The sequence below is a fragment of the Mustela nivalis genome (genome assembly GCF_964662115.1).
Source record: "Mustela nivalis genome assembly, chromosome: 20".
In the NCBI taxonomy this organism is placed as follows: domain Eukaryota; kingdom Metazoa; phylum Chordata; class Mammalia; order Carnivora; family Mustelidae; genus Mustela; species Mustela nivalis.
In genome coordinates, this window is record NC_139039.1 from 9,394,552 (window position 1) to 9,406,592 (window position 12,041).

The 12,041-nt window shown below is 37.6% G+C and overlaps 1 protein-coding gene across 1 annotated transcript in view; it reads right to left on the reverse strand.

Annotated features, from left to right (window-relative positions):
* KCNU1 (potassium calcium-activated channel subfamily U member 1) overlaps positions 1-12,041 on the reverse strand; it is a 149,195-nt gene that overhangs the window by 17,908 nt on the left and 119,246 nt on the right. The window contains exons 20-22 of the mRNA XM_082715533.1: positions 9,681-9,777; positions 6,122-6,346; positions 4,591-4,777 (exon numbers count right to left, since the gene is read on the reverse strand). Of these exons, the coding sequence (XP_082571659.1) occupies positions 4,591-4,777; positions 6,122-6,346; positions 9,681-9,777 (509 nt within the window). The remainder of the gene's footprint in view (positions 1-4,590; positions 4,778-6,121; positions 6,347-9,680; positions 9,778-12,041) is intronic.

Below are 12,041 nucleotides of genomic sequence, written 5' to 3' on the forward strand. Positions count from 1 at the left end.
TGAGATCTGAATACCTTCCAACTATTTTTCCTAAATAAAAGTCTCTGGGATTTCCATAATGCATGAAGATTGGGGGAACTAAGATTTACTTTATTCTCAGATTTGTGTTAGATGCTTTCTCTGCTCTATGCACCTTTCCTTCTTTCCTCCTTCTTCCAATATTTAAAGAAAATCTTCTCCGTGCTAGGATTATGAAGAGTCCCTGTCCCAGTGGCATTCTCTATGATGCAAATATAAAATATTTTCCGTGATGGGTACTGTGGAAAAACCTAACTTTTAGGGGCCAGTGATTGATGAGGGAAGGTGACTTTAGATAGGGTCTGAAGAGAGTCTTCTCTGATATTGGAATGGAGTTCTGAGGGGTGAAAACCAACCCAGGCAGAGGGAATAGGATAAGGAATCCAAGATAGAAAAAAGCCAGTATGAACAGGACGAAGTAGGAGAAAATTCAAACTCCCTACAGGCCTGCAAGACCCTATGTGATCTTCCTATAATTGTCATGGGTCACATTATAGGGTTAAAGTACGGAGCTGACATTATCTACTAAATATTATAAAAGATCCCTCTGGCTTCTGTGAGCAGTAGAAACTATAGAGAGATCAGAATTTTACTACAGTCATATCAAATCTGTGAATTCAGTATATACAGTCAAATACTTCCATCTCAAATGCCCTTATTGGGTGCAGACATATGTAAAACAGTTGGAATAACTACTTTGGACATCAGCAGAAGGACAGCAACTGAATTTATGCCTTAATTCTATCTTGTCTTGTAGAGCAATGGTTAATTTGAAAATGTGTCAGATTGTAGCCTGGGTATACTGTACTAATGTCAATATTTTTGCTATCTAATAGTACATAGTATTATACCTGAAATCTTCCAGTCTGGCAGGGTGCTATTACAAAAGATTGCTTAATTGTAGATCACTACTGTACATTTAAATTTCAGTAGCATATTAAGTTGTCAGACTTAATTACCGTTATATGTTTAGATTATACCACAGATTATTTAGTTCAGTACCTAGGTTTGCCAACCTGCTCTCCTTATGATGTGACAGGGCAGCAATTAGAGCATCACTGGAAAGCCTAGAGTTTCCCACGGAAATGTCCAGAAGGGCTGGCATTCTTTTTTTTTTTTTAAGATTTTTAATTTTTTTTTTATTTATTTGACAGAGAGATCACAAGTAGGCAGAGAGGCAGGCAGAGAGAGAGAGAGGAGGAAGCAGGCTCCCTGCTGAGCAGAGAGCCCGATGTGGGACTTGATCCTAGGACCCTGAGATCATGACCCGAGCCGAAGGCAGCGGCCTAACCCACTGAGCCACCCAGGCGCCCCGAGGGCTGGCATTCTTATAGGTCTTTCAGAGAGTCCTCACTCTGCTGTCCCCAATCCCCAACACCCCTTGGTGAATCACTGTATGGAACAGTCTCGGTGGTCCAAGATGGCCTTCATATATAAGTTTATCATGACTGAAGATGTGAGAAAATCCACATTCCACAAAGGTCTCACCAGATACGCAAGGGCAAGTTTTCTGATCTTGGTACAATTAATTTTTGGGGCCCCAAAATTCATTTGTTTGTTTGTTTGAAACTATGTGGGGCTGTCCTGTGCATTATTGGATGTCTACCAGCATCCCTGACCTCTACTCACTAGATGCCAATAGTATCCCCCCAAGTTGTGACAACCAAAACTGTCTCCAGACATTGTCAGATGGCCTTTTGGGGCAAAACTGTCTCTGGTTGACAACCATTGTCTTAGAAGAAGGGAAAGTGAACTGTTCATTAGCTAGTCTTATGTTGGAGCGCAGCATGCAAGATGTTCTCTGCCTCCTAGTAGAATTTCATAATCCTTTATACTGTAAATTCTTGGGGGCATATATTCCCATTTCCACCTTTTAGAGATGGTACAAGGGTAGTATTAATGTGAAATGGGAAGAATGTTAAGAGAACCAAACGGGCTTCTCCGAGGATTGGGAATCTTTAGATATAAACTCGAGGTAGATTCTTATAACGCCAGAGTAATTGATGAAACTTCTGAATAATGATGCTTTGCTCTTCACAAGTTCATAATGTGACTTTACTGATGCTGTGGCACCAGATAAGCAGATTCCATGACCTTTGATAGGTGGCACAGTAGAGCCTGACTGGATCTGCATTTCCTGGTTACACAAAAGGGTATGATGACATCCATAAAAGAAATGGTGCATGGCCTACACCACACATTTTTCACTAAACTTTCGCTATTGTCTTTGGGGAAAGCACCTATTCATACTTCATAAGGATTGAAATTCTTTGATATTCCTTTATTTTTTCTGCCTCCTTTCCAAATCTTTCCCTCCCTCTCCTTTACCTCCTTCTACCAATTCCTCTTTCTCCTTGAGGGCAACCTCTTACTGTAACAGAGTTCATGGCACATCATACAAGAACATTGTTTTGTTGTATTAATATATAAGTGAAAAGATAAAAATCACTAGATATATAGGAAACTAGGACTGAATTCACATGTTTCTATCTTTCTAGCCTATATAAGATGTGAGACTTAAGTAAAACTAATAGTAGAAAGGACAAGTCACCCAGATGATTAAGTAGATGACCAATGTCAGTTTATCTCTGGCTTATGTTATGTGGGCATTTTCATTTGTATATTGATGATATTGCCTTTACAGTGAATACTTCTCTGTCCAGTCATAGAAAGTTGTAAGTATGGTGTGCTCATATACACACACCTACTCACACATATACCACACACATATCTAATGTAAATCTGAATGAGCTTAATTGCTATGCTAAAAATTTATGTGCAGAACACAACAGCATTTTTAGATTTGTTCATCAGTGAAATGGCTCATACCTCCTTAGTCTGGATTTTCATGGCACCTTGCTATTTATAAAGTGCTTTGTTATCAGTCTGCTTTGCAAAACACCCTGAAACTCTGGATGCCAAGTGGGCTTTTGTTACTTAGGAAGGGCATCTCAAGTAGCTGGCTCAGTTCACCTACTAAAGAGTAGGCTTGATTATTCATTTATTCCTTTGGCCCAGGAACCTTCTACTTTCCCACCTAGCAACAGTGATTTAGAAGTCAGAGAGAGTTCTTTTGGTTTCCTAATTTGACATATGAACGTTTTTATCCACAACCAGAATCCTGAAAGTCTTGCAATTCCTGTGATGTCTGACTGCTCCAAGTTCCATGCATAGTGGAACAGCTGTGTTCAGCATCTGTATAAGACTGCACAGAGGACTGATTTCCTGATCCTGATGATCAACATCCCCAAGGGAAATGGCTGGATTAAGGGGACCACAACAATGATTTATTTTTATTTTTTGAGTTGAAAATATGTTTTAGATACGGAAAATGCTTCACCAATAACACTTTCATATTAGGTTGAATGTCTAGTAGTCAATTTTAGAAATAGATGAATAGATAAACCTTTTCCTATTTGAGGGGAGAAGGAAAACCACAATTTTTAGTGGGGATTTACCTCAAACAGTTGGGTACAGTGAAATGAATGGGAACTCCTCAAGAGTCCATTTTCCTGGCTCATTTGCTTCAATTCATTAAGTATATGGTAAGCATTGAAGTGACCATAATTGTACTAGGCATTAAGAGGAAGAGAAAGGGGCGCCTGGGTGGCTTAGTGGGTTAAGCCTCTGCCTTCGGCTCAGGTCATGATCTCAGGGTCCTGGGATCGAGCCCCACATTGGGCTCTCTGCTCAGCAGGAAGCCTACTTCCTCCCTCTCTCTCTGCCTGCCTCTCTGCCTACTTGTGATTTCTGTGTGTCAAATAAATAAATAAAATCTTTTTTAAAAAATGAAGAAGAGAAAGGAAGAAAAGACTTGATCTCCACCCTGAATAGATTCTGCTTCTCACATATCTTTCCAGTCTGAAGCTGCAATATGACATTCTTAGTCTATGGAAGTTGGAAGAGACCTTAGATATAGTCTTCTAATGTTCATAGATTGAAAGCATCTTAAAAGAGTAAAAGAGAATTTATACTTCATTTTCTCAAACATAAGACTAGGAATAGTAGTGGAACATCTCTAAGATCCAGTGAGAATTGATACTACTACTATGACTACTAAATATTAATTATAATAATGAGCCAATTTCTATCTTAATTAATATTAAATTACTAATATTAATTAATAACAAAATATAATCAATTATATTAATATAAATAAATAATATATTATAACTAATTATATTAATATAAATAATAACAAAAATTAACAAAATAAAATAAACATATAAATAAAAACAAATATAAATAAAATAAACATGTAATTAATAACAAAAATATAATTAATAACAAAAATATAATTAATAACAAAATCAGCACTTAAAATTCAGTAATTTTTCTTAAAATGGGAAAACAGCATTACATATATTCCATTTAGAAGTTAGAAATAGTTTTTGGCTTAGGATTACCAAGAACTTAACTGTCTGCTACTTCTATTACAGAATTCTCAGAGTTGGGAGGGGTCTTTGAAGATAACTGACCAACATCCCCATGATCAAAGTACTTCAGAGAGGAGTTAATTCTCTTTCCTTACTCCATTCCTTTAGCCTCTTCCTGTCAGGGAGTTGTTCTTACGTGTTTCTCCCGGCGACTGATCAGAGCAGCTAATTCTCAGTGATCCAATGTTGAGGGTGGCCATGATGGTCTCTGTGTCTACCAAAGCTGGGTTGCTTGATGCCTTGCATGAAGAGGATAAAACAGCACACATGGAACATTCTTCTATGTTGGCTGCATGCAGGTCTTGAGGAAAGAGTGCAGATCCCTAATGAGAGAAAACCCAGTAGAGGAGGGACTCCTCAGATGGAGGGATTTTATATCATGACTCATGGTGATGGCTCTTTGTGGATGATGCAGTTTTTGAACCAAAGCCACTTCAGGCTTCACTGACTCAGTTTTAAAACTTAGTCACCTGATACGTAAACACATTTAGCATCATTGATCATTAATATCTCAGTGCGACTAAATTTCACAGACCCTTTCCTGAGAGCAAATCTGAATGAGCCAAAGGAGTGTGGAGAAGGAAGATTACATTTAGATGATTCAAGTGAGAGAAGTAAAGTAGGGATAACAGTAGGGGTAAAGCTAAAGTTATGGATTTAAAGGCAAATTTTGCATCCCCACAATTTTGCTTGCAGCTGACCTTTCCTATACCCTCTGGATTAACTGGCATAGTGGTGGTTGCTTATTTCCCAATTTAGTGGAGAAATAGAGATATATCTGGTCCTGGCTTCAGGTAGCTTAGGGATGAACACCAATAATTCCCAACACTAGCTAGATCTAGAGGTTTCTGGTTCTCTTCCTGTCTTCCTTTCTATGGCTTAAAGTAAGTGCAGAGAACTTTATGGTGACTTTTTAAAAAAGCAAATGAAATTTGTTTCTTGAGAGAACCAGTTTTGAAATTTGAACAATATTACATATTGTCAGCATTATTTCATGAAAAAATTAATTGCTTAATTTAAAAATTAATTGTTTTTTTTTTAAATCCAGGGAAATAGTGGCATACAATGGCATAGATGTGTATAAAGGTTCAGAGCAAATACAATTACAAACACAATGCCACATATGCATAATGAATCCATTTCTCAGAAATGTAAGCCTAATTCCTCCTCCTCACACATCTATCAGGGACCCTGTGGCATTATGCATTCAATAAAAATGTGTCTTCAGAAAAGATGAGGAAGTCAGACCACAAAGGCTATCTAGTATCAATATTTAGCTGTGGACCTTAAGTCAAAATCAGATTCAGAAATGCAGAGAAACTCTTATTTATATAAAGACCATAAAATATGATTATAAACATAAACATAAAATGTAGTGGCTCCTGGGCATAAACTCAGGAGCCACAATATCTAGATTTAAATCTTTATTCTGCTGTTTACCTGCTGTAAACTTGTACAGGTTATCTTTCTCTCCATACCCAAAGTTCAACAACTTAAAATCTACCCCACGAATTATTTTGAGGGTAAAATGAGTTAATATATGTAAAATGCTTAGAACAGTTTTTGATACCAGTAAGCACTATATAATTACAAGCTACCGTTTTATTATTATTAATGCTAGTACCATTACGCTATATTATATTCACTATCTCTAATGTGACACTTACAGGTAGAATGAATATTCGGGGAAAATTCCGTAGAAATATCCATTCTCTCTTCAGGTAATCCAGACACCCAATGAACACAATGTCTTTCAGCTCCATTCGTGTATAACTGCTAGCTCTCAAGGGCATTACAAAATTCCGAAGCCCTATCAGTGTTGAGGTAGCATCTCCAAAGACACATGCTACTACGTGGTCCCGAAACTCGTGTTTTGACTTGTCCATTCGTTTCTAAGAATAAGCATGCCAGAGTCTGGTCAGTTTTAGAAACAAGTTGAGAGTTTCTCAAAGGAGGCTCCATCCCCTCACCCCAACTCTTCCAGGTGTATTCAAAGGAGGACTTTCATAAGGATAATTAAATTCTGCAAATTGCTCATAAAACAGAATTTACCTATTATGAGGCAATTATACTTTTTGCCTTTTTGTGGAGTTCCTTCTTAGTCCACTTTTTAAAGTCTTTTGTTAGCATGGAGTGCGTCAATTAAAACTCAGTGTTATTCCCCAAGGTGTGAAACCATAGAACCAAATGGGAAGTACATCTTTTATTTTCATTACATGATTTTGGTCTTATACGTGCCATAGTAAGATTCAATGAAAAATTAAAATGTTAATTTTAATTCTATTGTTAAATTTATGTCTTCTAGTGAGCCCTGAAAATCACACAAAGTTGTACAACATGTTGCAGGTTTTGGTGGATTTTTACACAGATGAAAATACCTATTAGTTTGGAACATATGAAATCGCCTTTTCATGGATCAAAATGGTTGAATATTGGTAACCTCATACAGCTCAACCTAACATACCAAACTCATTCAACAGATACTTTCCAAAGTTGAGGAAATTTGTTATGCGAAGTGCAGAAAAGAAATGAAAAGGTCACAAAAATTCTATTTGAACCCAAACATTTGAACATGCCAGTACTACCATCAGCATCACCAATTGTTAACATTTCCTCTATATCTCTAAGTACTACCTCCAAATAACCAGATACATGAAAAATATTTAGATGAGCTTTACCCCCACATTCACAGAGATTTTTAAGAGTGATAAATAATTTAAAAAAATTTATTTGTTTATTTGACAGAGAGAGATCACAAGCAGGCAGAGAGGCAGGCAGAGAGAGGAGAGGAAGCAGGCTCCCCACTGAGCAGAGAGCCTGACGCGGGGCTCGATTCCAGGACCCTGGGATCATGACCTGAGCCAAAGGCAGAGGCTTTAACCCACTGAGCCACCCAGGCGCCCCAACAATAAATAAAATTTTAAAAAGAGAGAGCTGATATTCCTGTAGAAAACTCATTTCAAGCCTTTGTCTGATTTCTTCCAGGAATGAGTCAGCGCCTTCTCTTGTGGCTCTGGAATGGGCTAGATAGAGCACTGGATCTGGAGATCTGATTCTGTATTCTTTTTTATGACTGTGAACAAGCTAGGTTACCCTCTGACCCTCAATTTCTTTAAGTTTGAATGGTTTAAAAAATAAAAACTAATTCTGTTGTGGAAATGAAATAATATATTGGAAGTACAGTGTTCAACTCATTAGCTATTGTTCAATACCTTTAATCAACTCTGAATCTTTCTGAATTCCTAGAGTTTCAGAGGAGGACTCTTGGAAGCTGGTAGAGAATAGGTTAAATGCACGTAGAAGCACGTCATACATGAGTGTGGCCTATATTTCTCAGCACATGAAGACTCAGAATACTTCAAATGTGTATATCATCCTGCCCTATGCCCATCTTCTGCTGGGTTAAATGACAAGCTTCCGTGAAACAGGGGATGATAAAACCTAACAAGATAAATAAGTAACATCTGACATCTCCACAATTAGTTCGTCAAATTAGCATATACTAGGAAATACTCTCTTTTCAAAGGGAATTGCCCTGTGAGGGGAACTAAAGCTACTTGCCTGGAGAGCCTTCTTGGAGAGTGATGTGAATCTTAACCAAATCTATTAAATAATTGTCTCTAGCTAATCCGATTAGTTTTAACTTGAATAATGAAGCCTCTAACAGTATTTAATGTAACATGCCTAAGTCCAAAGATTGCTCTTCTGAGTAGAACTAAACAATTAGAAATAAGATACATGGCAGAGTGCATTAATGGGCACAGCCAGAGAAGCAATTTCTCCAAGAAACTGTGGCACAAAACTGTCTTCCAATTGAGAAAGATGGTGGTTTTTGGAGGATGGGAGGACGCACTATTTGTTCAAAGTAGCTTAAGTCAACCACTTCCACTTGACCCTTCTGCAAATGAAACCAAATTCAAAGCCTCTCTGAATTCTGCAATATGGACATTTCTCCTCTATGGTCACAAGTTTGAAAACCCTTAGAATTTCTTAAACTAGAAGCCCTTCTAAACTTATCAAAAGACTCAGTTGGTGTTCTGAACTATATTCCACATCAAGTATCATAAAGGAGATATCTATCATAGCAACCTGTCTCTGTGTTAAGAAGTACGGTATAATAAAACATCTGCTATTTCTGTTTCTTGGTCTCTTGGATGCCTCCATCTGCTACCAACTTCTCAACCTTTCTAATGATTTCTCTCCCACTGAAAACATGTTTAGCTTCCTCTTCAATGGTGTTTATTTTGCTTAGTTTACAAGAAGATATAATTACTAAATGGTGAATTTCAGTAGCAGCCCTAAAGGTTTTCTAGTTGATATGACAGCTCTGACAATTTTATGCTTCTGATCAAATGATTGAGCATGCTTTTACAAAAAAAATTTATAAAAATATTCTGTTAGGACACTGGTACCAAGCCACAAGGAGTGTGTGTGTGTGTGTGTGAGTGAGTGTGTGTGTGTGTGTGTGTGTTTAACAGAAAAAAAAAGTGAACATAACTCTTTAGGAAAACAAGAAAAATATATAGTTATCAATTAGTCATAGTTGAAAAAATTATATAGGGTTCATACAACAATCAATTTGATTATGACACCTGGAAAGCAGGTGTCAGAGCGTGGATTAGAATACCGATTTTTAACATCTTAGTTGTTAGCATTTCAGTAAATTGAGTTAGTTCATTTCCTTGAGAGAACAGAAATAGAGACAGGATTCTAATATTTATTAAGATTCACCCATGTTATGCATCTAGGAGATACATTCTTGACTAATGTGTTAAGTATAAGTACAGCCAGCTTTAAGAGAAACCACTATAGAAAATCCAAACTTTAAACCAATAATTAGGAAAATATTTACTTAAAAAAAAAAAAAAAGGAAAGTCTTTGGAGCTGTTGTAAATGGTTTCCCTGGTGCATTTAAATTAATTAAATTTACTAGCAAAATAACAACATGTCAGAAGAACATTATTCTAAATAACTGACTCAACTAAACTGTGAAAGGGGGGAAGAAGGACTTGAACAATCTAATTGTTTCAAATCCAGAATATTACCTGCATGGTCTTTGTCAAATGCCTCATCTGTTGCCCTGCAGCCTGGTGAGGAAGGTGTTTTCCTTTGGAATTCACAGTTTACAAAGAAAAATGGCAGTTTCTTGCTTATAACTACTATAAGGACATTATTTACCCTAGGTATAGCTTTACCTTATTTGAAATTTGGTGCAAGATCACCTACCAGAATCACACTCTCCAAAGAGGTTGCTCTGCACCAATGAAACATGCCACTGCTATCAAGGTTGTCAGAATCTTTTTCCACTTCATACAGAAAAGTCCTAAACAGGGAAAATGGAGAGTTAGCTGAAAACATTTGTGGCACTGGTATAACAAAGCCAAGATATCAAACGCATTAGAACCTTGAACCCAAAGCACAGAATAGCACAAGAATAACCTTGGTCTGTTGAGACTCCAGAATAAAGATTCATGTCAGAAGGACACCAAGATTTGAATTTACAGAGTGTATCACAGCTGAAGACGTACAAAGCACTTTGTGTGTGTATGTGCACATATGTATATTGCATGTGTGTGCACTTAGCAGACATATCAAGCTCTCCTTTTACCTTACATTATATGTGCCTTGAAGGTGGTTATTTTTGCTCTTGATTTTGTTACTGTAGTGATGCTACTATTGCTTGGGAGAAATCAGGGGAGGTGTTTGGGGCACCTGAGCATAGGTGAAGGCTGTGAGATTGAGTCATGAATGGTATCTCTCTCCTTGGCCTGTTTTCCTCCCCTCTCCTTTCCATATCTTTTTGTTTGAGTCCCTGTTGAAAACTTCCTCCTTATTACATGCATTTTATATTCTTTACAACTTCTATCACTGGCCTGCATTTGACTAAACTCTGCTCTAATCTTAGTTTGAGTCTTGTCAAAGCCCTCCACATGATCGCCCAACACTGCGGTTGGGCACAATCCTGGTCATGTAATATATTCAACCACCCAAAGGGTTAGATGATCTTTGGGAAAAATCCCATTATATCTGAAAGAATGCATATTTGCTCAATAGAGAAGAAAGTAAGCCCTTCTAGAAGCACAGAAAGTTTAGAGTCTGGACCTATTTTAGTCAGGAGAATCAAGGCATAGTCTTCAGAAACAACCTCAAAATTCCAGGGGCTGAACATAATACAGGTTCTCACTCACACTACATATTGCTCAGGTGAACAGGTGTCTGTGCTCCACACAGCCACTCAGAGTGGTGCAGAGGCTGTACCATCTTTAGAGTCACACACCTAGAACATGCATCCTTCTTAGCCATTAAGGCAAGGGAAGAGAAAGGGACTGGAGAAACAAGCCTGGGCTTTTAACTGACCATGGCCCAAAGTGACGCACATCATTTTTTTATCATATTTCGTTGACCAGAACTTGTCACATGCCTCCTACTAACTTTATGGAGGTTGAGGAACATGGGAAGTGACTGAAATATTTGGTGAACATTTCAGTCTCTACCAGACTTTAAAGACCACTCCACATTTTAGGGATAAAGATCAAAGAGCTAACAAATGGTAAAGGTGGCATTTGAACAGAATGGCTGAGATTGAGGTTACTGATGCTCAGAAGATCCAATTCTCCTTCCTGTCTTTAACAAATGGGCAACCAGATGGAGCCATATGACTAGTTCTGGACAATGAGAAGTGATGGCTGATGTAGGGACAAGCTCCCATGTGATTCTTCAGGCCCACTCTTGACATTTTGTAGTGATGACCAGCCCAGAGCTGAGTGCCCATATATAACAGAGTGCCCTGGCCTCAATGACCTGTGTTGGATATGTAACGGGAAGAAGAAAGGTACCTTTGTTATGTTCAGTCACTGAGATTTCGTGGTTGTTACTACAGCATACATCCATCCTATTCTGACAGAAATGCCTATTCTAAAAAACACGTTGCATGGAATATTAGTAACTGGAGAAGTTGTGAGGAAATGCTTTCCTCAGTCAAATTAAGTTTGAGAAAAACGTCCCCTCTTAGATTCACTGCTCTTCAGTGTTATGAAAGGTTTAGAAAAGTCGTACAATAAAGAAAACCTTTTGAGTTTGTATAATCCAGTGTTTTACACACTTAGTTGACTGTACGCTCTTACCATCTACTGATTCATTTATTTATTTAAAAATATCTGTTACTATCTCTTGAGACACCTTTTGGGACATATGGTACAGTGTCATACTGTAGGTTTAGCCATGGTAATCAGTATGTTAGACAGCACTTTCCTGTGAGATTTTACTATTTGTCCTGGGAAAAATACAACATACTGTGTTCTGTGCTGCAGGGTGAAGGTTTTTGTTGTTGTTTTTCTGTGAATTAAAGCAGCTTGTTATTCAACACCTGGCCCAAAGACTCAGACTCTAAGATAAAATCAAGCGATTTTAATCTCTTTAACCTAGTCAGTTTCGAAATTACTATCTTAAGTCACAATTTTTCAGACAAAGAAACTGAATATTGTCAGCTTAGAAGTGTCAGGCTTAAAGTAATAGGATAGAGAGAGGACCCAGAGATGCTGACATGGGAGAAGAGTTTGGAAAGTTAAGAGCTTATTGTTTTTGTTT